This window comes from Vigna umbellata, chromosome 4, assembly GCF_029865625.1.
Source record: "Vigna umbellata cultivar VRB3 chromosome 4, Vumbellata_1.0, whole genome shotgun sequence".
NCBI lineage: Eukaryota > Viridiplantae > Streptophyta > Magnoliopsida > Fabales > Fabaceae > Vigna > Vigna umbellata.
The window spans coordinates 73,958,261-73,985,438 of record NC_142168.1 but is presented as its reverse complement, the minus strand read 5'-3'; the positions used below and the strand labels follow the sequence as shown (position 1 = coordinate 73,985,438).

The 27,178-nt window shown below is 40.3% G+C and overlaps 1 protein-coding gene across 1 annotated transcript; it reads right to left on the bottom strand.

Annotated features, from left to right (window-relative positions):
• Window positions 1-16,505: 16,505 nt before the first annotated feature.
• On the bottom strand, window positions 16,506-18,181 carry LOC124833100 (protein CANDIDATE G PROTEIN-COUPLED RECEPTOR 7). Its single transcript, XM_047307485.2, has one exon. It carries the CDS (start codon window positions 18,106-18,108, stop codon window positions 16,795-16,797), a length of 1,314 nt encoding a protein of 437 aa, XP_047163441.1. The 5' UTR covers window positions 18,109-18,181; the 3' UTR covers window positions 16,506-16,794.
• Between the last annotated feature and the right edge of the window lie 8,997 nt (window positions 18,182-27,178).

The following is a 27,178-nucleotide window of genomic DNA, read 5'->3' as shown; positions in this document are numbered from 1 at the left end:
ATCTACACACACACTAACACACACCCACCCACACAAAACACACGCAAAAAAAAATCAACAAGCACACACTCGCACATACACACTATGAATTAGGGTGCGTGTTTGTTCATGCATGCGTTTGGGTGAGTGTTTCTGTGTACGATAGTGCGTGTGGGCGTTCGTCCACGCATGCGTGTGCACGTGCATTCATTCGTTTGTGTGTGTGGGCATGAGAGGGAAAAAGTGCGTGGGTGGGCGGTTTTGCAAGCATTCGTGTGTGGGAAGGAGTGTTGCATACATGCATATGTGCATGCATGCGAAAGTTCGTGACTTCGTGCTACCCACACACACACATCCCCAAACACAACCCATAAAAACACACCCATCTACAGACACATATCTACACACACACTAACACACACCCACCCACACAAAACACACACACTATGAATTAGGGTGTGTGTCTGTTCATGCATGCGTTTGTGTGAGTACTTGTGTGTACGAGATTGCGTGTATGGGTGTGCGTCCACACATGCGTGTGCACGTGCATTCATTTGTCCGTGTGTGTGGGCATGAGCGCGCAAACGTGTGTGGGTGGGCGGTTTTGCAAGCATATGAGTGTGGGAAGGAGTTCTGCATACGTGCATATGTGTGTGACACGAATGTTCATGCGTGCGAAGTTTCGTGACTTCGTGCAACCCACACACACATCCCCAAACACAACCCATAAAAACTCACCCATCTAAAGACACAAATCTACACACACACACCCACACAAAACACACACACACACATAAACAAACACACCCATACACACACTATGAATTAGGGTGTGTGTCTGTACATGCATGCGTTTGTGCGAGTGTTTGTGCTTATGAGAGTGTGTGTATGGGTGTGCATCCACGAATGTGTGTGCACGTGCATTCATTTGTCCGTGTGTGTGGGCATGAGCGGGCAAACGCGCGTGGGTAGGCGGTTTTTCAAGCATATGTGTATGGGAAGAAGTGTTGCGTACATGCATATGTGCATGCGAATGTCTGTGACACGAATGTGGTTGCGTGCGAAGGTTCGTGACTTCGTGCAAGCGAGTGACTATGCACGCGCCGCACGTGCGTGAGTATATGTGTGTGAGCGTGCATGACTACGTGCGCACGTGCGTGCATACATGTGTACCTTGCATGCGAGATTGTGTTTATGGATGTGTATGCGTAAGGGAGGACATGGATGCACGTGTGTGTGGGCATGCCTGTGTGGGTGAGTGTGAGGCCATGCATTTTTGCGTTAGTGTTTGCACGGGCTTGCGAATGAGCGTGTCGGTCGGCACACCTGTGTGCTTGTGTTCGTGTAGAAATGGTGTTAAAAGGATGTACAAAAAATGTTGAAAGCGTGTACAAAAGATGTACAAAGGATGTAGAAAAGATGTACAAAAAGTTTTGAAAGCGTGTACAAAGAATGTACAAAGGATGTAGAAAGAATGTACAAAGGGTGTACTAAAGTGTCGCATATACATAGAATAAAAACCCAAATATCAACACACACATATACTCACACACACAACACAAAAACACACACACACTCAAACACACAAAAGCACACAAACACACTCACACACACACACAGAGATAACATAGACACATACACATACACACACATGTATATTCACACAGATACACATACACTTACACACACGTATTGTACACACACACACCCACCTAAACCCACCCCCTTACTAACAGACACATTGACACACACAATAACACACACGCAAGCACTCACACACACAAAAAAAAACCCTGTCCCCCGCAAACACACACACACACATACAAATACATACACATACATTACAAAAACACACACACATACATATTACATATCCACACGTCCCCAAACTAACCCGCCAACTCACAGACACACATAAACACACAAACATACACATACACACACACACAAAAATACACATACCCACACACACACACAATCACAAAAAATATACAAACAACAAACACACACACACACATTACACACACAAAGAAACACATACACACATAAACACCCAAACACACACACACCCACACACAGACATCTCCAAACACAACCCATAAAAACACAACCATCTACAAACACACTAACACCCACCCACACAAAAAACACACACACACACAAATCAACAAACACACACTCGCACATACACACTATGAATTAGGGTGTTTGTCTGTTCATGCATGCGTTTGGGCGAGTGTTTGTGTGTACGACAGTGCGTGTGTGGGTGGGTGTCCACGCATGTGTGTGCAGTGCATTCATTTGTCTGTGTGTGGGCATGAGAGGAAAAACGTGTGTGGGTGGGCGGTTTTGCAAGCATACGTGTGTGTGAAAGAGTGTAGCGTACGTGCATATGTGCATGCGAATGTGTGTGACACGAATGTACATGCATGCGAAGATTGGTGACTTTGTGCAAGCGAGCGATTATGCAAGTGTCGCAGGTGCGTGAATATCTGTGTGTGAGCGTGCATGACCGCGTGCGCTCATGCGTGCATACATGTGTACCTTGCATGCGAGATTGTGTTTATGGATGTGTATGCGTAAAGGAGGACATGGATGCGTGTGTGTGGGCATGCGTGCGTGGGTGAGCCAGAGGGCATGCATGTGTGAGTTAGTGTTTGCATGAGCGTGCGTGCGCATGTTTGTGAGTGCGTTTGTGCAAATGAGCGTGTCGGTCTACATACCAGTGTGCTCGTGTGCGTGTAGAAAGGGTGTAAAAAAGATGTACAAATGGTGTCGAAAGGGTGTAGAAATGATGTACAAAGGGTGTACTAAAGTGTCGCATATACATATAATACAAACACCAACACACACACATACTCCCACACACAACACAAACACACACACACTCAACCACATAAACACACACACAGAGATAACATAGACACATACACACACACACATGTATATTCACACAGATACACATACACTTACGCACACGTATTGGAAACACACACACCCACCCACTTACTAACAGACTCACAGACACACACAATCATACACAAAGAAAACCCCCTCCCACCGCACAAACACACACACACAAATACATACACATACATTACAAACACACGCACACATACATATTACATACCCACACACCCCCCAAACTAACCCGCCAACTGACAAACACACATAAACACACGCACACACACAAACACAAAAAATATACAAACAACAAACACACACACACATTACACACACAAAAACACATACACACATAAACACCCAGACACACACACACAACTAGACACAAACATCCCCAATCACAACCCATAAAAACACAACTCATAAAAACACAACCCATAAAAACACACCCATCTACAAACACACATCTACACACACACCCACCCACAAAAAACACACACACAAATCAATAAACACACACCCGCACATACACACTATGAATTAGAGTATCTGTCTGTTCATGCATGCGTTTGTGTGAGTGTTTGTGTGTATGACAATGCGTGTGTGGGCGTGCATCCATGCATGCGTGTGCACGTGCATTCATTCGTCTGTGTACGTGGGCATGAGAGAGAGAACGTGCGTGGATGGGTGGTTTTGCAAGCATACGTGTGTGGGAAGGAGTGCTGCATATGTGCATATGTGCATGCGTTCAAAGCTTCGTGACTTCGTGCAAGCGAGCGATTATGCACGCGCCGCACGTGCGTGAGTATCTATGTGTGAGTGTGCATGACTGCGTGCGCTCATGCGTGCATACATGTGTACCTTGCTTGCGAGATTGTGTTTATGAATGTGTATGTTTAAGGGAGGACGTGGATGCGCGTGTGTGTGGGATGCGTGTGTGGGTGAGTGCGAGGGCATGCATGTGTGCGTTAGCGTTTGCACGGGCGTACGTGCGCATGTTTGTGAGTGCTTGCGGGCGAATGAGCGTGTCGATCTGCATACCTGTGTGCTCGTGTGCATGTAAAAAAGGTATAGAAATGGTGTAAAAAAGACGTACAAAGGGTGTTGAAAGGGTATAGAAAGGATGTACTAAAGTGTCGTATATATATATAATACAAACACAAACACCAACACACACATACTCACACACACAACACAAACACACACACACTCAAACACACAAAAGCACCCAAACACACACACACACAGATAACAATGACACATACACATACACACAAATGTATATTCACACAGATACACATACACTTCACACACGTATTGTACACACACACCCACCCACCCAAACCCACCCACTTACTAACAGACACACAGACACACACAATCACACACACACAGAAAACCCCCTCCCATCGCACACACACACACACACACAAATACATACACGTACATTACAAGCAAACACACACACATACATATTACATAGCCACACACCCCCCAAACTAACCTGCACACACATAAACACACACACACACAAACATACACATACACACACAAACATACACCCACCCACCCACTTACTAACAGACACACTGACATACACAATCACACACACGCAGACACTCACACACACACAAAAAACCCCCTCCCCTCGTAAACACACACACACAAATATATACACATACATTACAAACAGACACATACACATACATATTACATACCTACACACACAATCACAAAAAATATACAAAAAACAAACACAGACACACACAAAATCACATACACAAAATCACATACACACATAAACACCCAGACACACACACACACCCACACACAGACATCCCCAAACACAACCCATAAAAACACACCCATCTACAGACACACATCTACGCACACACTGACACACACCCACCCACAAAAAACACACACACACACACAAATCAACAAACACACACCCGCACATACACACTATGAATTAGGCTGTGTGTCTGTTCATGCATACGTTTGGGCGAGTATTTGTGTACGACAGTGCGTGTGTGGGTATGCGTCCACGCATACGTGTGCACGTGCATTCATTCGTCTGTGTGTGTGGGAATGAGAGGGAAAACGTGCGTGGGTGGGCGGTTTTGCAAGCATATGTGTGTGGGAAGGAGTGTTGCGTACGTGCATTTGTCCATGCGAATGTGCGTGACACAAATGTGCATGTGTGCGAATGTTCGTGACTTCGAGCAAGCGAGCAATTATGCACGCGCCGCACGTGCATGAGTATCTGTGTGTGAGCGTGCATGACCGCGTGCGCTCATGCGTGCATACATGTGTACCTTGCTTGCGAGATTTTATTTATGGATGTGTATGCGTAAGAGAGGACATGGATGCGCGTGTGTGTGGCATGCATATGTGGGTGAGTGCGAGGGCATGCATGTGTGCGTTAGTGTTTGCACGGGCAGGCGTGCGCATGTTTGTGAGTGCGTGCGTGCGAATGAGCGTGTCGATGTGCATACCTGTGTGCTCGTGTGCGTGTAGAAAGGGTGTAAAAATGGTGTAAAAAAATGTACAAAGGGTGTTGAAAGGGTATAGAAAGGGTGTACTAAAGTGTCGTATATACATATAATACAAACACAAACACCAACACACACACAACACAAACACAAACACACACACTCAAACACACAAAAGCACACAAACACACACACACACAAATAACATAGACGAATACACATACACAGACATGTATATTAACACAGATACACATACACTTGCACACACTTATTGTACACACACATACCCACTCACCCAAACCCACTCAGTTACTAACAGACAAACAAACACAAACAATCACACACACAGAAAACCCCCTCCCACCGCACACACACACACACACAAATACATACATATACATTACATACACACATACATATTTCATACCCACACACCCCCCAAACTAACCCGCCAACTCACAGACACACATAAACACACACAAACACACACATACACACACACACAAACATACACATACCCACATACACACAAACACAAAAAATATACAAACAACAAACACACACACATTACACACACAAAAACACATACACATAAACACCCAGACACACACACGCGCTCAAACACACTAAAGCACACAAACAAACACACACACACACACATAGACACATACACATACACACACATGTATATTAACACAGATACACATACACTTACATACATGTATTGTAACACACACACCTACCCACCCACTTACTAACAAACACATTCACACACACGCATAAAACCCCACCCCCTGCACACACACACACAAATACATACATATACACACACATTATACACACAAAAACACATACACACATAAACACCCAGACACACACACACCCACACACAGACATCCGCAAACACAACCCATAAAAACACAACCCATAAAAAAACACACATCTACAGACACACATCTACACACACACTAAAACACACCCACCCACACAAAACACACACACACAAATCAACAAACATACACCCGCACATACACACTATGAATTAGGGTGTGTGTCTGTTCATGCATGAGTTTGGGCGAGTGTTTTTATGTACGAGAGTGCGTGTATGGGCGTGCATCCACGCATGCATGTGCACGTGCATTTATTTGTCCGTGTGTGTGGGCAAGAGCGGGCAAATGCGCGTGGGTGGGCGGTTTTGCAAGCATATGTGTATGGGAAGAAGTGTTGCATACGTGCATATGTGCATGCGAATGTGCATGACACGAATGTGCATGCGTGCGTAGGTTCGTGACTTCGTGCAAGCGAGTGAGTATGTTTATGTGTGTGCAGGTTAGTTTGGGGTTTGTGGGTATGTAATATGTATGTGTGTGTTTTGTAATGTTGTGTATGTATTTGTGTGTGTGTGTGCCGAGGGAGGGGGTTTTCTGTGTGTTTGTTTCGTGAGTGTGTGAGTGTTTATGTGTCTGTTAGTAGGTGGGTGGGTTTGGTGGGTGGGTGTGTGTATAATACGTGTGTGTAAGTGTATGTGTATCTGTGTGAATATACATGTGTGTGTATGTGTATGTGTTTATGTTATCTATGTGTGTGTGTGTGTTTTTGTGTTGTGTGTGTGAGTATGTGTGTGTGTTGGTGTTTGTGTTTGTATTATATGTATATGCGCTTGTGTGTATGTGTGTTTATGTATGTGAGTATGTGTGTGTGGGAGGGGTGATGTTCTTCTGTATATGTGTGTAATATATGTGTGTATGCGTGTATGTTTTATTGTGTGTCTCTTTGTGTGTGTGTGTGTGTGTAAGAGTGTGTATGTGGGTGTATGTGTGACTGTGTGTGCGTATGTGTGACTGTGTGTGCGTATGTGTGAGTATGTATGTTTGTGAATGTGTGTTTGTGAGTGTAGTATATTGTGTGTGAGTGGTGGTGTGTGTGTGTGTGTAATATAGTTGCGTGTGTGTGTAGTTGTGTATGTTTATGTGTTTGTGTGTGTATAACATATTTATATGTGTGTTTGTGTGCGTAATATATTTATGTGTGTGTGCACGCGTGTTTATGTTTGAAATGGTATTATTATATCTCAAAGGAAGTATGCATTAGATGATTTAGAGGAAACTGGGTTGATGAATTCAAAATCTGTGGACACACCCATGGATCCTAATACTAAACTTTTACCATAACACGGGAAGCCTATGTCAGACCCTGAGAAATATAGAAGACTAGTTGGAAAATTGAATTATTTTACAGTTACTCGTCCTAACATTTCCTTTGCAGTTAGTGTGATAAGCCAAATCCTTAATTCCCCGTGTGAAGATTATTGGAATGCAGTTATTCGTATATCAAAGTACATTAAAGGATCTTTTGGAAAAGGATTATTATATGATTCTAATAACCATACAAGAGTGATTTGTTATTGTAATGCTGATTGGGTAAGATCTCCTTCTGATAAAAGGTCTACATCCAGATATTGTGTCTCCATTGGTAGCAACTTGATCTCTTGAAAAAGCAATAAACAGAGTGTTGTGACAAGATCTAGTGCATAAGTAGAATATAGAGTTATAGCCTCAGCCACGTGTGAGCTTGTTTGGCTTAAATAATTGCTTACAGAGTTACAATTTGGAGATGTCACTCAAATGAAGATTATATGTGGCAATCAAGTTGTTCTTCATATTAGTTCTAATCCTGTCTTTAATGTATATTCAACACAAGGAAGATTAATTTCATTCATAGTTTTCACTATATTCAACAACTTTTCATGAAATGTAATTGGAAGTTATTGGGGTGTCTAACAACTTCCAAGTTGAACGCGTGTTGATTGACACAAAAACAAAAGTTATGTAGGGGGTGTACTAATTCTTCATTTCAATTGAAATTGTGTGGGATCTACGCGATTTGCTTATTTTCATAATTCTATTAAAATTTGCTTATTTCTATAATTTTCCTACTTTTGTAAGAAAAACAAGGCTTAATTACCTACTTAGTCCCCATGTTAGGAGGTAATTTTCTGTTTAGTACCCGGTTTTAAAAATGTAGGCATTTGGTACCTATGTTTTGAAATTTGTATCAATTCAATCCTATCCAGTTAACGGCGTTATAATTGATGCGAGAAATTAAGGACGTTAATGATAGCCTGGGTGGAATAGCTATCAAATGTTTGAATGCATCTTCATTAACGTCCTTAATTTCTCGCATCAATTATAACGCCGTTAACTGGATAGGATTGAATTGATACAAATTTCAAAACATAGGTACCAAATGCCTACATTTTTAAAACCGGGTACTAAACAGAAAATTACCTCCTAACATGGGGACTAAGTAGGTAATTAAGCCGAAAAACAAATAGAAAAATCTAGTGTCAAAATTACATGAATAGACAAATTTTAAAAAAGAATTAGAAGAATAGAAAACCGGAAGCATGACGACTTTAAATAAACAAGTTGTACACTCTCCACACGGCTTTCCTAATTAATTTGTTAGAATCAAAAGTCGCTAAGGAGTTAACTTCATGTTTAAAAAGTTGTCTATTTCCTATAATTTTGACACCAAATGTACCAAGTAAAAAAAAAAACTTTGAATTTCGAATCAAAGTAAATATTCCAAAACTTTATTCGGACTATCTTGGCGCTGTTTTACTTGCCTCCAACCCTGTTAAACACTCTTGATCCAAGCACTTAGAATTAGATTTATATTTTGTTCGTGATCATGTTCTTCAAAAGCGTCTTCAAATAGTTCATCGTTGATGTTCTAATTAAGTCGTTGTCTTCTTCCTTTGACAGGTGTATGACCATGGACCCACAAACTATAAAACTGCCGGATGTTTATTTGGCATTCTTTTCATAAAGAAGAAACATCCTCCTTTATACCGAGGTACATGAGATTCCAAAATTTGGGCCAAATGACTCGGAAATTTTCATATTTGACTTCTGCTCATGCAGATCTTAATTCACACTGCACATTAAAATATAGCTAAAGGTAGAGTAGTCTCAAAATTCAGTGAAATTTTCATCTATTTATATTGTATAATTTGATTATATCTTTAGCCAATGCATGATCTCTCACAGAAACCAATAATAATACCAATCAGACCCAAAACACACAGCCAATCACATCTTGGAAAGCCACAAACCAAGACCAAAGAGACATCAGATTGGCCATATAAAAGATAACAAAGGAGACATCGGGTGAAAAGGGAACTTCATCGTGGGGAAGTTAGATTCAGAAAGGAATAGTGATGGGAGGATTGTATTGAAGGTTCGGAAAGATAAAATTGGTATAGGAGGTTCAGAAAGATAAAATTGGAACAGAAAATTCAGAAAGATAAAACTAACAGCGAATGAGATTCTTTTTGGGAACAAAACTATGGAAAATATTCTGTGTTCGTACGTGACTCAACGTCACCAAATAAATAGTTGTATTTTGTATCAGAGCATTGGATTGATACTCCTTTGTAGGATGGTATACAAGGTTCAGAAAGATAAAATTGACAACGAAGGAGATTGTTTTTGGGAACATAAATAAGGAAAATATTCAGTTAGTGCAAAAGGCACCGTCATCAACATAGTTACATTTATTATCAGAGCATTGGATTGATACTCCTTATACAGCTATGGAGATACTTTTTTGGAACATTACTAAGAATAATTTTCGTGTTGATAAATGAGGACCACCACCAACATAGTAACTTTTTGCATCAAGAATTGGATTATACTCCTTCAACGTCTATTCAGAGTACACTGATAAACTATTATCCAAATAAAAAAACTTGCCACACTCAGACACACTAGAAACGGCCTAGCAATTTAGCAGACACCAAATATAGTCTCATCATCCAGAACTTAAATATGATAAAAGATAAAAAAAAAAGAAAAAAAAACATAATGAAAGAACGCAAAATGCTTAAGATATTTTCAATGACTCTTTATTTGTGGCTTATCCTTCTAAGAATTGGGAATTCTTCCTATTTTACAGCTTATGCTGTAAAATAAAACCTATTTCTAAATTATTTTGTGGAACTCGTAATAAATGCAAAACTTAGCAATTTGTTTTCAGAAGATTAATTCATAATCCTAATTCGCAAGTTAGACTTTTATTACCTCGGTCGCAGTAAATTTAGGATAGATATCCTTGTGAACTATAATTGAACATTGTCCATGTCATGACACGGGTTAGTCTTTGCATATGTGTCTTCTTCATAAATACAAAGCACCAAAGATACAATCGAGATAATATGATTTTGTTAGAAATCATAACATTACTTTTGAAATTGAAACTACAATGTCCTATGTCTTTCTCACTAACAATAATTATATATAAGAAGAAAGAGTGGAAGACCTTATAGTTTTTCTTGTATGTACACACCACCACCACCACAAAATTTTAATGTAAAAAAGCAAAACACACTACCCAATTTGCAAAGATTGCATACTACTAATTTAAAAATGAGAAAGCTCATTATAATGGAAGTCTTTCAGCTAGCCTTAGAACTAGTTAGAGTCAAGGTAATAAGGAAAATTACCAAAATCATGTTCAATCACTTGTAACGGACTCTGTTAGAGAATGGAGGGTTTATGAGAGAAGAAAGGGAAAACAGAGGACTTAAATGCTAGTCAATTAAGTGGGTTTGGGGAAAGAGGCCTATATAAGGACCTCTTTGTTGTATCAGTTAGTTAGTTAGACATTTGTTGATTTGTTGACCGGTCTTAGCACCTAGTAAAGGAGGTTAAGCTCCTGGACTATTTTGTATTCTAGTTTCTTTCTTGTGAATACACACCCATTATTCATCCCATACTCCGTGGTGCTTGTCTTCCGTGAGGGTAAGAGTGCGAGTGAGTTAGAATTCCTACCTGAATCGCTAACAAAGTGGTCCGACCTGCCGGATCTGTGCGGAGGAGAGAGGGTGCTATGGAGGGAAGGATGAACGTTGTTGAGGGGCGATTGGAGCACATCGAGATGGCGGTGGATGGAATGAAAGCGGAATCAGCGGCGAATCGGCAAGAATCTATGGCCATACGCAAAGACATTCAAGAACTAATGCGGATGATGGGGGCTCGCGCCAAAACAACTGATGACCATTCTGACGGAAGCCAAGGGTCCGTCAACGATCACGGGGGTGGCCGTCCCCATGATGGTGGAGGAGGAGGAGGCGGGGAGCATCCTGAAACGCTACCCAATTGGAGAAGAAGGGTGGAATTACCCACCTTTGAAGAACCTGACCCTTTGAACTGGATTAGTCGGGCAGAGAAGTTTTTTGCGATCCAAAGAGTGGCGGAAGAGGAGAAGGTCGAGTTGGCGCACATTAGTATGGAGGGGAGCGTCGGGTATTGGTTTAAATTCTGGCAAGATAAGGCGAAGAATCAATCATGGGAGGGGCTGAAGGAAGCGTTGTTGATACGATTCGAGAGCCGGCACCGTGGGGGAATTTTTGAGAGGATGGCGGCGATACGACAAACGGCCAGCGTGGAAGAATACGTCAGGGAATTCGAGGCGTTAGTGGGACAGACGAAGGAATTCTCTGATCACCAACTGTTGGGATATTTTTTGGCAGGATTACGAGAGGAGTTGAGATGTCAAATGAGGCCACACGACCCGCGAGATCTGATGACCGCGATGAAGATCGCGCGTGACGTCGAAGAGGCTCTTCGGGGTCTAGGATTGACGGGATGGGTCGGAACCAAGAACCCGTCATGGGGGCGACCTTCTGGCGGAGGAGCGGTGGTGGCTAGGACCGAGCCACAGAGAAGCACTTCGGGACGAACGAGTCCGGCCGAAAGCAGTGGGTCGGTGAGACACGACAGAGCGACGGGGACTTTGACAACGAGAAGCGGGAATGTCGACGGAGGGGAGAACAGGGGAAGAAACACACTTAACTTACCTTACCCAGAGTTTCTGCAACGCCGGGAGGAAGGTCGGTGCTTTTGTTGTGGGGGACCTTTCAGCCCTGGCCATCAGTGTCCGGAGAAGAGTTTGCGGTTGATGTTATTAGCCGAAGACGAAGAAGGTGGTGACGAGGGGATGGAGGTCGAAGTAGAAACCCCATGCATGGAGCTGTCGGCATTTTCGGCCGGGGGATTAACCCAGCCCAAGACGCTGAAACTGCAAGGTCGAGTGGGGGAAAAAGACGTTATCATTCTGGTTGACAGTGGCGCCAGCCACAACTTCGTGAGTAGACGGTTGGTGGAGGAATTGCAGCTTGCGCAGGAGGACACCCCTCCCTACCAGGTGAGTCTGGGAGACGGACGTAAGAAAAGGACCCGTGGATGTTGCCCGAAGGTAGTGGTCAACATGGGGGGAGTTGCGATATGGGAAAAATTTTACTTGTTCGACCTGGGGTGTCGACATGATCCTAGGCGTGGAGTGGCTGGCCAAGCTGGGGGAAATTACCCTCAACTGGCGGGAGTCCACCATGGCGTTCGAACATGCAGGGAGAAGGGTGGTTGTTAAGGGCGATCCAAAGTTGGACAAAAGGGTGGTCGGACCGGAGAAGTTGCTGAAGCTAAGTGAGGTGGAGGCTTGGGCGATCGTCTGGAGCTTGGAGGGCGAGAAGGGGAGCAAGAAGGAGGTAGAGAAAGAAGAGTCGGCTGAAGAGCGGAACGGGGACTTGGAGAGAATTTTAACACGACATGCAAGGGTATTTTAGGAACCCCAAGGTTTGCCACCTAATAAAAAAGAGAAGCATCGGATTACGTTAAAAGAAGGCACCGACCCCGTAAACGTACGTCCATATCGTTACCCGCACGCCATGAAGGAAGAGATCGAGCGACAGGTGTCGGAAATGCTGCATGCAGGGATTATACGACCGAGTATAAGTCCATATTCAAGTACGGTCATCCTCGTCAAGAAGAAGGATGGGAGTTGGCGATTCTGTATCGACTACCGAGCGCTCAACCGCGCCACTGTTCCCAACAAGTTTCCGATTCCAATGATCGAAGCGCTGCTGGACGAGCTCCACGGCGCTCGGTATTTTTCAAAGGTGGACATCAATGCTGGGTATCACCATATTAGGATGAATGAGGATGACGTGTAGAAAACGGCGTTCCGCACTCACTTGGGACATTACGAGTTTCTTGTGATGTCGTTCGGCCTCACAAATGCCCCCTCAACCTTCCAGAGCACCATGAACGATCTCCTCAGAACATACCTACGAAGATTCGTGCTCGTATTTTTTGACGACATACTCATCTACAGTGCAACTTGGGGTGAGCATTTACAACACGTTGAGCAGGTGTTGAGCTGTTTACAGCAACATCACTGGGTGGCCAATAAGAAGAAGAGAGTTCGGGAAGAAGACGATCAGATATTTGGGGCATGTCATATCAGGGGAGGGGGTCCAGATGGATCAGGAGAAGATAGAGGGGGTAATCGCGTGGGAAGAACCAAAAACGTTGAAGGCGTTGAGGGGATTCTTGGGTCTCACCGGATATTACCGACGATTCATTCGAGACTATGGGAAGATAGCCAAGCCCCTTACAGAGATGTTGAAAAAGGGGAGTTTTGCGTGGACTGAGACTGCCAGGGAAGCGATGGGAAGATTGAAAATAGCGGTGACCACCGCACCGGTGTTGGCGTTGCCGGACTTCTCGCAACCCTTCCAGGTAGAATGCGACGCGTCGGGCACGGGGATAGGGCGGTGCTCACCCAGAAAAGGAGACCGATAGCTTACTTCAGCAAAGCATTATCGGAAGTGACCTTGGGCAAGTCGATCTACGAGAAAGAGTTGATGGCGGTGGCCCTAGCGGTGCAACACTGGAGACCGTATTTGTTGGGCCAAAAATTCGTGGTGTATACGGATCAAAGAAGTCTAAAGTTTCTGTTGGAACAGAGGGTGACGACCCAAGCGCAGCAACACTGGATAGCCAAACTGCTTGGCTACGATTTCGACAGTGTATAAAACGGGAGCCAGCAACCGGGTGGCTGACGCGCTGTCACGAAAAGGCAGCGAGGAGTTGGAGGGCGAGGCTGAGATCGAAGGGGACGACGGGGGTGTTGAATTGATGGGGATAATGAGGCCGTATTGGCAAGATTTTCAAGACGTGATGCGAGAAGTGGAGGAAGATGATAACTTGAATAAAATCAGAGAAGGAGTCACACAGGATCCCAACAAATACCCGGCTTACACCATTGAAAACGGACGGTTGCACTACAAGGGGAGGCTGGTTATTCTGGCAAAGTCTGAGTGGGTACAGAAATTGTTGGCCGAGTTTCATACAACACCGACGGGGGGCCATTCGGGAGTCTATAGAACTTACCGGAGATTGGCACAGTCGCTGCACTGGGACGGGATGAAGAAATCAGTGACAGAGTATGTCAATCGCTGTTTGGTGTGCCAACAGCACAAATACATGACGGCGTCACCGCAGGGCCTGTTGCAACCACTGCCCATTCCACAAGGTCTTTGGATTTTGGATTTTGGGTCATGGCCTTTGGATTTTGGGTCATCGACAACCACCAATATAGCGTCATGGCCTTTGGATTTTGGGAGCCGCACAATAAAGTCCATGCTGATGTCCTCCCATCGTGACCCCTTATTTCTCAGTGCATTTTGGAGAGAGATGTTTAAGATGCAGGGGACCCATCTCCGGATGAGCACAGCCTACCATCCGGAGACGGACGGCCAAACAGAGGTGTTGAACGGGGTGCTGGAGGGATACTTACGATGTTTCTGTTCCGAGCAGCCTAAGACATGGAGCGTGGTCCTTCCATGGGCGGAGTACTGGTACAACACCAGCTACCAAGGAGCTGCCAAATGCACGCCGTTTGAAGCGGTGTATGGGAGAGTCCCGCCATCGTTGTCAAGGTTTATTCCGGGAGAAACAATGGTGGAAGCCGTGGCCCAAGAATTACAAACAAGAGATGAAGCGTTGCAACAGCTGCGATATCATTTGTCAAAGGCGCAAGACGCGATGGTGAAGCAAGAAAATCGTAAGAGGAGGCCAATAACCATTAAGGTAGATGATTGGGTGTTTCTAAAGATAAGGCCCCACCGACAAACCTCTATGTCGGTGAAATTGCATCCGAAGTTAACGGCTAGATACTATGGGCCGTTCAAGGTGCTCCAGAAGATAGGGGAAGTGCGTTCAAATTAGAATTGCCTGCGACCGCCAAGATTCACCCGGTTTTCCACGTATCTCAGCTAAAATTGGCGATTGGGACGAAGCACGTGGAAGCTGAGCTGCCAGCAGATTTGCAAGTCGGGGGATATACGTGCTGGCCAACTAATGTGTTGAATAGAAGAGTCCAACAGCAAGAGGGGGAACAATGTGAACAAGTTTTGATAGAGTGGCAAGATGGAGGGGCAGACAGTGCAACGTGGGAGGATCGGAGATTGATGCAGGAACAATTCCCCGAGTTCGACCTTGAGGACAAGGTCAGTTTTCAGGGGGAGTAATGTTAGAGAATGGAGGGTCTATGAGAGAAGAAAGGGAAAACAGAGGACTTAACTGCTAGTCAGTTAAGTGGGTTTGGGGAAAGAGGCCTATATAAGGACCTCTTTGTTGTATCAGTTAGATATTTGTTGATTTGTTGACCGGTCTTAGCACCTGGTGAAGGAGGTTAAGCTCCTGGACTATTCTGTATTCTAGTTTCTTTCTTGTGAATACACACCCATTATTCATCCCATACTCCGTGGTATTTGTCTTCCGTGAGGGTAAGAGTGCGAGTGAGTTAGAATTCCTACCTGAATTGCTAACAGACTCACTAGTGAAAAAGAACCCCAATTGTACTTCTTACATTCTCCGGAGGATCCAATCCTCCATTTCTATAATAGAATTGGAGTGTCACTGCATTCCTTCTCACATCAGAACAAGACTTCATTAAGTTTTGTCTTGAACAGGGTTGGGGGATAGATGCTGCTAGGGCCCAGGTACCCACTTTAGAATTTCCCCTTCCCAACCCCAAACCTAGGATACCGGATTTCCTATTGTATCGATAAAATTCCACAACAACAACCGTGATTCTTTCATACTATTAGCGCAGGGATGAAGCTGATTTGACACTTCTGCCTATACCTTCAAGAAAACTCAGAAGTCCAGTGATAATACCAATGCTTCCGATAAATTTAGAGTAATGGTACTAATGGTCGAACAAATTCCAATGCAACCGAAGTTTGAAGGTAGAAGATAATTATAATAAAAACAATCATGACAAAAAAATGTTTGTAAGGTATCCGTATCAATACTTAGACGACGTGATATATGTTCATAGCACTACACAAGGGTTTTAGGATATTATGACACTAGTTCAAAAAACTGGCATGAGTCCAGAACACAAAATATAGAACAATGATTTATGAATAATGACTATATCCATAAAATGTAACTTAAAAATTTCTAACTGTCGTTGAGATGAAACCTGAGCATTGCTGAACATCGTACCGAGTTGTTCAACACCTGAATCGGGAAAAGCTCAATGTTTTTGTATTTTGACAGAATTACAATTCAAATTCATCTTCAAGCTTCAATGACTCGGCAGCAGCCTCTTCCTCTTCGTCATCGATGACAAAATAAGGATTGTGAGCTTCAGGTTTGAACTTGTAGCCGGTGAAGATGTAGAAAGCAAGCGTGGCTAACTCAGCAGCAACCACACTGGTCCAAGAATAGCGATAGGATGTTATGGTCTCCAAGGCATAAACCACAACCCTGGTGAAGTAAATGTAACAAATGACGACGATGTAATAATGACGGAAGAGGGTAAGCTTCATCAAATTAACAGCGGCCTTGCCGTCGGTCCTGGCAGCCTCACGGAGGTTCTTGATGGACCAGACAATGGGGAAGAGCACGGCGCAGCAACAAACGACATCTACGAGGAGGAAGACCTGTTTCCAGGTAACCCAGTCGTGGCCGTAGGGGCCACTCTCGTCAATGACAACCTGAGCAATGTTAGCGATGACTTGGAGGGGGATGACAATCATAAGAACCTTCTTTTCCTTATCCTGAAGGAAGGGCTTGAGGAAGGACCAGCCGGTGCCAATCAAGACAATGAGAGTGAAGAGAGAAATGCCCTTGAGGAAGCTAAAGATGTAAAAGATGATATCCCAGCCGTGGGCGCTGCCTGTGCGCTTGATGTAGGATTTGTCCTCGGCCTCACACAAGAGATTCAAAGCCTTCAAGATGACGACGGCAAGCATGAAGTAATGGATGCGGAATGCGGTCAATCGCTTCTTGTAGAGCACGCTGATCCAAATAGCAGCCAAAGCGAAATACACCAGCGACAGCAGGAAATAGACCTTGGGAAGGATGGTTCTCCCAGCAGAAAGGTAATCGCGGGTGTTGCTCCTTCCGTCCAGATTGTACATGGCAGATTTAACATCCATGCTCACTTTCAGCTGCTGAGGGTGGCAGTTGGCGAACACCAGGTTGTACTGATCGGCGTCGTTTTCTTTGTACTCGATGTTGAAAGACTCTTTGCCGTTCAGAGAATTAAAGGTGTATACGGACTTCACGAGATCCGATTGAAGGGTGCACCGAATCTCACCATCCTCCAGCTGCTGGAGGACATGGAGCCAAGAATCCAGGGTGCAGAGAAAGAAGCCAACCTTTGAGAGGTCCAAATTGGAATTGGAGAGGGATATTCTGGAAACATCGAGCTCAAGACGACCCTTGTGGGTGAACCCAAACTGATCGAAGGGAACAATGGGCCGATCGTCGTTTCGAACCTCAGAGAAGCGGATCTCTGAGAGGGACAAGGGGAGAAGGCCCAGTACGAGGAGGAGGAAGAAGGAGCAAGATGAAGACCTCATCCTCATCACCAGTTGGTGAAACCTTCAGATAGATCAGATCTGCCAATTGCTATCGATATTGCTGATAAGCGTCAAATAGTCGGCAATGCAGCTATATCTAAATCAACTAGCTCCTATACCGTGGAATGCACGAAAATGGTAAATAAATTTTAATATTATAATTAATGAAATATTTGTAAAAATATAATGATCTTGCTTTTTATTAACAATTATAAATAACTATATTATTTTATAACATTTTAATATTTAATAATATAAATATTTTTTATAACAAATATAAAATTAATTAACTTTATTTGTAATTTTGAATTAAAAAAATAATAATTATGAATAAAGTATTAAAAAATCTAGGGTTAAATATGTTTTTAGTTCCTAAACTATTGACCGTTTTTGGTTTTCGTCCCTCTTCCAAAGTAAGGTACAATTTGGTCCTCATTCTTTAGAAAAACGTTCGTTTTAGTCCTCAAAATTTTGTTTTTAGTCCTCGTTTTAGTCCTCAAAACGTTCGTTTTTTCGACTAAAACGAACGTTTTTTAAAGATTGAGGACTAAATTGTACCTTACTTTGGAAGAGGGACGAAAACCAGAAACGGTCAATAATTTAGGGACTAAAAACATATTTAACCCAAAAATCTATATATATATATATATTAACTTAAATTATAATTAAATATTTTTATTTATAATGAATTAAAACAATATGTTAAGTTTGGAAGTGATCATTAATTTTCTTAACAAACCATTAGAACTTTTTTAAAATGCATTTTGTAAGAATTTAAGTGAAAGTGGATAAGGTGAAGAACGAGATGGATGGCCTAGGTGATTCGTGTATTGTAATGCTAATTAGCTTTCATTTTTGTATTTTGGACACGGGATGTGGAACTCCTTTGTACCTGGTAGCTTTCATTTTTTACTTGTTTATTAAGATGTCGAGCTCTTCTATACTCAGTAGCTTTTATTTTTGTACTCGATTATTGAGATGTTGAGCTCCTTTGTATCTGATAGCTTTCATTTTTGTAGTTAATTATTGGGATGTCGAGCTCCTATGTACCCGGTAGCTTTCATTTTATTGATTTTGTTGATTTGCCCTAATTGAAGGGCTTTTAGTGTCTTGCTTGAAGGTTTTTCTTATGTTGCAGTTCTAGTAATTTGTTTTCATGTGACAATTCTAATAACTTGAGTGTCAACTCCGTGTTCTTTTTCTCATGTTAAAATCTAGTAACTTTGAGTGCCAACTCCGTGGTTTTTTTTCTCATATTACAATCTAGTAACTTTAATTGTCAACTTCGTGGTTCTTTCTCATGTTACAATCGAGTAACTTTGAGTGCCAATTCTATAGTCTTTTACTTATGTTACAATTTAGTAACTTTGAGTGTAAACTCCGTGAAAGCATAGGAAAAACACTAAAGGGGGTGAATAGTGTTTTTTAAATTATTTCACAAAGCAGTGTCTAATAATTTTTAAAGAGAATGTATAACTATTATAAGATGTTCGTATGTTGGGTTTTATAAGATGAGTAAATGGAAAACGTTCTGAATAGGAAAGCAATAAACCACAAATTTTTATACTAGTTCACTCAATCTGAGTTACATCAAGTTCTCCCGTAAGAACTCTTAAGATATTCCACTAATATTTTTCAAGATTACATGAGTTTTACCTCTCCACAATCTCACCGAGTATTCTCATCACTCTTGGTTTACAATAAGTATTCTAACCACTCTTGGTTCCCTAGTCAACACGACTAGACTAAGTTTAACCACTTCTAGTTTAAACCTATACAACACGTATAGACAAGTGTTTTAATTCTCTTCAAAATTTACAACACAAGCAGTGTTAAGAATAAAAGTACAAATGATAACTCTCAAGGAGAGGATATAGACAGTATGAGGTGTTCAATATTTTGCTAAGATTTTTCTCTCAAAAGATATTGAGCTTCAAACGATATATAAGCACTACAAGCTTTTCTTTTTATTCCTTTTTCACGTTTATATTCTTCTTATGTTATCTTTCTAGCGCTATCATCAACGACTACTTCTCTTCAAGTTGTCTTCTATATATATAGTTCTCTTGAACGATGACCGTTAGACATAAAAGTTGACTTTTGGAGAACTAGTAGCCTTTAGATGTGAAGTCAGACTTTAGTCTACTTTGTAAGGTTTAAAGCTTTTTCTTATAGCCTTAAGTGAAGCTTGAGCTTGTACGATGTGACAAAGTAGATGGCTTCAAAGGAAACCTTCTCATAATGTTTTTCTTCTCTCACAATATCTTTTTCTTCGGTACGGTGATTCTGATCATATCTTCTACTTTATTAGTCTACATGAATATCAAGAAACAAAGTATACAAGCATTAAATTACTTTTTCGTACATATATTAAATGTTTTGAACGTTGATAAGCGTTAGATAGTGTAGTGTGTTCAAGACATTTTATCATTTTTCATTTCATTCATAAATGCATCATTTGGTAAGACATATAACATGTATAATCATTAGATGGTATAAATATAAGATGCTTTTTCAAAGGCTAAAGCATTTAGTGGCCATTCATCAGACAATATTTTCTTTAGAATGCTTTGCTTGATATAACATTGTATTGAATAAAGACTTCTTTTAACTTTAGTGTTATATAAGAGACATACTTTTGTTTTCATAAGACGTTAGCTTGTTTTGCTTATATAGTCTATTAGATGATTTCAAAGAGAGATACTTGCTTTCAGATGTTGTTTATGATTTTTTGATTCATTTAAATAGTTTGGTCTAGAAAATGTTATTTATAAGATTGACTTCAAACATTATAAAATATCTCTTCATTGGACGCTACTATTTTAAACAACTTTTCGTATACAATAATATTTCATTTAGCGCTTTTTGTTAAACTTTAAAACCTAGATTGCTTAGACAGTCTATTCTTTAGACGATCTTGTCTTAATACTCTATGGTCTTTTCCTCATGTTAAAATCTAGTAATTGTGAGTGCTAACTTTGTAGTCTTTTTCTCATGTTACAATCTAGTAATTTTAAGTGTCAACTCTGTGGTCTTTTTCTTATGTTATAATCTAATAACTCTGATTGTCAACTTTGTGTTTTTCTATGGAATGAACATGAATCAAAAAGGGGGGTTTTTATTAGAAATCAAGGTATGTGTCATTAAAATCTTGCCCGACAAAACCCACCTCAGGGAAAAATTTGGTCGAATAAAAAAGAGTACACACATCCTTATAATACATCTTTAAAAGTTAAAAGCAAAGATGATAAGAAAAAGGCTCATATAACATGACACATTTAGTTGTAATAGGCTTTCAAGTGTGTGGCGTTCCATGTTCTTGGGACGAGCTTTCCTCCAAGCTCTTCTAATTTGTAAGGATCATTTTAGAGAGAGTCTTCCACATGAAAGAGACCTTCCCAATTGGCGGCAAATTTACCTCTAGTTTGACAAGTGCCTAGTATTAGTAGATTTCAATGATGATTTGACACTTATCTTGCTTTGATTTTGTATAAAATGTTTGATAGCTACAAAAATTTCACTCGTTTTGTAAGATTAGAAGAATCCAGGGAGTTAAGCATGCATTTTAAAGAAAGAAGAAGAATTCAAACACTTTTAATGAAATCTACCACAACACGACTGCAACGCCATTTTTTAAGGCTTGAGCACAAAGAAAACCCAACAAAGAAGATGTCCTTTAATCCTAGCCTGAGGCTTGAGCCATGGAGAATTCTTCACTATGAAGTAATGTCAGGTAACTCCAACCTAAATATTCACAGCTTAAGCCATCAAGGAAACTCACAATGGGAGGAAACCTCATGGCTGGAGCCATGGATCACCGCTTGAGCCACATTGTCAGAGTTTAAAAATATCAGCACTCTGGGCAGATTTGAGAGACTTCGAAGTGACCTTTATGACTTTAGTTTTAGATATTATTGATAGCACTTTAGGATGAGTGCATATTTATGCCCATATTTTAGGTTTAATTTCAAAATTTTGATATAAATTTTTGTGTTTAAATAATTGATTTGAATAGAATTTGTGACAATCGGACTTATCGAGTTTGGGGATTAAAAGTTCTTAAAAACTTATTTTTAGTTGCACAAATTATTTTTGGATATTCTATTGTTTGTTGATGTAGCTAAAGTTAAATTTTGATTAATTCAAAATGTGAAATTAAATTGTTCTGAGTTATAAAACAAATATGAAATCATAAATTCCGGAAAAAATATGTCCTACATTTTACTTATACACTACATTTCCAAATGGGCCAACCACAAAATTTGTTCTACACCCCTATATGTCCATTTACACCCGTCCTACTACTTATAAAAGAATATTCAACCAGATATTGCCACGTGGCAACATCCTAAACACACAAGCCAAACGAATGGTAGGTTTCCACATCATCATCATCTTCATCCCAACCTGCATAAAAAAACTAGATCGACAACCACCATGTCGGAACAACACTGGCGACACACAAAAAACAAATCTAGAATGATGTCGTTGTTTACAAGTCGCGCCACCACAACATCTTCCTTGGACATTCGCGAAACCCATCATCGCACCTCAAACCTACAAAAATCACCTCCTTCGTTGCGTCGCTATTTGTCTTCTCCATTGACGTCGTCAACAAGTTCCAACATCGTGAAACCAAACGCTATGACATCGTGAACCATTGCGCCACCATGGAAACCACACTTACAATAAGAAAAAAATCAAAAACCAGCGCCATATCAAATCACGAACCAAAACCCCCAAATCGCGAGAATAGGGAACCTTGAATCTGTTGAAACAACCAGTACCGATTTTATGCAGCGGAAATATTAAAACAGAGTACAATACAAATTGTTAAAAGCAAAGAGCTTGTTCGGTCAATTTAAAAAATGGTTCTTTTAATTTTCTTATAAACTTTTTATCAAACATTTGATGAGCAGAAAATATAAGAGTGTAAGGAGTAGAAAAATCACACAAATAGTTTTTATCCTAGTTTGAATCAAAAGATTCTACGTCCAGTCATTAATCACTATGAATAGTGATTAACTTTTTCACTAAAACAGTTTCACAATTACAATGAAAGTGAATAGAAAATAACAATAACAAAAACACCTTCCTTCGACAAACGAACTTGAAGAGTGAGCAAGAACCTTCCTTCGACAAATGAACCGGAAGCAACAACTTTGCCATCTTGAAGAGAACTACTTCGACCTTTGACACATAAAGCGTGAGCTTCTCCTATTCACAATACTTGACAAGAGTAAGAACTAGCATTTGACAAGTTCCTCAGATTACATTGTATTCTCAAATTCGCAAAGTTGTCTTTTGAAGGTTCTAGCAAAGAGATTTATGATCTATTGCTCTGAAAATGAAAAGACGCATTTCAACTGCTAGTGATAATCGATTATTATAAGTAATAATCGATTATATGCGAGACTTGGACCGGTTAGGATATTTAACTCGTCAACCGGTTGACTTGAGTTCTTCACCTTCTGCCGCTCGGTTGAGCCCTGATTACCTTCTGCCGTTCGGTTTGAGCCCTGATTGCCTTCTGTCGTTCGGCTTGTCTCCTTACAGCTTTTCAGCGTTCGGTGGTAACTGCTCGGTCTCGATTATGCTTTCCACCGCTCGGCTCAATACTTGTAAACTTTCCAACTCTTAACATTTTTTTACACTGTTAGTTGGACACAATTTCGTTCGGCTTGTGTTAGACACCGTTCGGTCCACAACTTGTATTTAGCCACTGTTAGTGACTGTTCGATATTCAATTGAGTTTCGCCAATAATTAACTTCGTTCGGTCTTGAACAATGTTCGACTATGAACAGTGTTCTGCCTTCAGTTGTGTTTGGCCTTCGTTTGGTTGTAGTTGTTTGGCTTGCATCTGTGTTCGGCCATTAACTGGTAGTGATCGTTTGGTTTCAAAGATGCCTCTACTCGGTTGCCATGTTCAATTCTTTCTACCACCACTTCACCTTCCAACCGCTCGGTCTCGTTTATGCCTTCTACCGTTCGATCTTGGTCATGTCGTCTACCGTTCGGTCTTGATGTCTTCTCTTATACATAAATGCTTTTAAACTCATACAACATAAGTCTTCTTATTCTTCACTTTGTAACATCATCAAAATCATTATCTTCAAGATACTAATGCTCCTTATTGGTAATAGAATCCACCACCTCAGTCACCATTTTCCACCTCTCATCCACCACTGTGAACCTTTGAGAAATCCAAATCACAGCATCCAAACCCTAAACCTCGAGCCTCATGTCCATCATCTTCCTCTTACCACGAAACCTGTGAATTGAAAACATTACATAACCAGTCCAAAATCTCAAAACGCGAAGCCCAAATCGTGAATTGCGAAAGCCACCTAGATCATCGTGTCACCACTATATCGTGACACCACCAGCAATCATCACTTCGCAAACCTTCGTCTCCATCAACCACACACCATTGAACTATCACGTGGTAATCCCGGGCAATCAATCTTGGTCAAAGTCTCAATTATGGTCAAACAAAAGGGCCTAAAATGAAAATATCAATATCTTTTGAGTTTCTCTACAATTTTAGACAAAATAAGAAGGGCTAAATTGGGATTTTGGGAAAATTTCAGTTGTTGATAATTTATTAGATATTTTAAAAAATAATTAATTTAATTATATATGAAAATATCAACAGAAATATCTGTCAAATATTTTTAAAACTGATTAAATATATTAAATATTATGATGATATTACATTATCAGATAAGAGATTTCATCAATAGAAAAGTTAGAATCTAAGCCCATCGAGCTCTATATAAAGGGACCAAGGGAAAATAGAAGAGGGAATTAACAACTCTAGTTTGGAGCAGCAGTCATCACCTATACCTCTTTCTCTTACTTTTATTTTTATTCATCATTTATTCCACTCCAACCATGGAGGGCTAATCTTCTATGGTTGTTCCACTATAATTTCAATATGGATACTGAGGTTAGGTTGAAATGATGTCTTTATTTCTTTTTATTATTGATTTGAGTTATCTTTTTTTTATGTCTTTTATCACTCAATCACGTCAAAATTCATGGTTTTTACATCATAGTTAATTAGTAAGGTGTTTTAATCTACATGCATACTGATCATATAAGTCAAAAGGTTTTTAATTTTGGTTGAGAATATACTTTAATTGAATTTAGGAACTTTCGTATGATTGAATGAGTTTTTACTACCAATTGAGAGAATGTACTTTGATTAGTGGTAAAATTTTTAACAATAAGTAGTCAAGAATGTACTTTGATTAATTAACTTTTAACTTGATTTGGAGATAAAAGAATATATACAATTGAACTTAATAAGATTTAATTGAGAATGTACTTTGGTTGAATTCATTATGAATAATCTAGAAAGGTTCAAAATCTACGTTGGTTAATAGTAAGATTGCCATCAAATTAATTAAGAATATACTTTAATTAATTTGAAATCAAAAAGCAATAATCAATTGAACAATAATTTATGGTTAACCGATAATGAATCTATTTTAGAAAAGTAGTGGAATTAGCCTATTCACTACAATTGTTTTAAAGTCTTTTATTTGTTACTTCATTAAATTCACACTTAAATAATCTTCAATATCAATTTCATTAGAATAGATCTTTACTTTGATCTTTTAGAATTGCCATTGTGTTTTACAAACCTTTTGAGTAGGATTTCATAAGATTTAATTTTTGAAAAGCATTTCTATATTTGTTGGGAAACGAATCAGGGCTAACTTAACCCTATCTAGTATGTTAATTACTAACTTGACAATACTGAAGTTGCCTTATTAAGTATTAGTAATTTGATAGTGTTAACGACAACATATCAAATTTGGTGTCGTTGCTGGGGAGTACGGTTAATATTTTTAATGTTTTTATTCTTATTTGTTTATTTATTCATTTTTATTTTGTTTTTTTAACGCAAATTCATTTAATTTAATTTGAGTTTTTTTAGCCTTTAGTCATTTTTAATTTGTTAGCAAAGTCTTTGCTTTTGTTTTGTTTAAGATTTTCTCTTGAGATTAGTTCGAGAATACTCTGGTTAGGAAAGACTTGGTATTTAAGTTGTCCATTGTGATGTACCTCTCTTTCTTGGGAGTAGACCCAATAACATTTATTACTCATTTCTTACGTGAAATCTTTCTCCAAATCAAGAACAAAGGAAGAAAAATAGAGGAACAACTTCAAGCGGATTGCGCCAACCCCGGGAGAATTTTATCAGAATGAGTTGGAAGTTGAATGGAACTTGCGTAAGATACTAATAAGTTTGAAATTTGGGTGTTCTATTGATGGAGCATCTTCAACATCTAAAGCTACTACAAATGCTAGTCTTCTTTAGTTATAAACATATCATCTGCTCCTTCACCTGGTCCAGACCAAAACGCAATGGCTCAAAGAATCATTAGACAGTTAACCACACTCAACAACACCATCATAAACACTTGATTTTAATGCAGGTGAACTGGACAAGACGTCATTGAGGAATCATACCAAAGGGTGGCGATCATAGGCTATAGATGCCAGTAATGGACCTATAGTTACACCTAAGCAATCTCCCAGGAATTGATCATCTGAAGTTGCATGTTTGGAGGTAGATCTAATGCAAGAGAGGGAAAATTTGTGAAGTCAAGCTTCCACACGGTTTAATCATTCAAAAGTCACTCGCTAGTATCTTAAACTGATTTGCAATTGATTTTATAACATTTTCACCAATACAAAGTTGTTTTCTACACATCAACTATTTTACAATTCTTCAAAACATCACCTCACCAAAATGTAAAACAAACAATAGCCAACACAATATGACAAAAATCATAAACCCTAGTATAAGAAACCAAGCATAAATTAAGAATGCAAACCTGACCAAGGCACAAATCAATGCTTCCAATTGAAACGATAAAGTCACTTATGTTTGATTTCTTGGAGATTTTCCCACCAAATCACCATAAAACCTTCGCACTTCAAAAACTCATATTTTGGAACTCGCTAACCTCAAAATGGTTGATTAAATTTCAGAAAACCACTTCCAAATATCACGAATCCACATCACTATATGTTTAAGTGGTCACGTCAACTAATAATTAT

Bases quoted from the DNA above. Each gene is read 5' to 3' on its own strand.
- LOC124833100 (XM_047307485.2), bottom strand. From the start codon at position 18,108: ATGAGGATGAGGTCTTCATCTTGCTCCTTCTTCCTCCTCCTCGTACTG.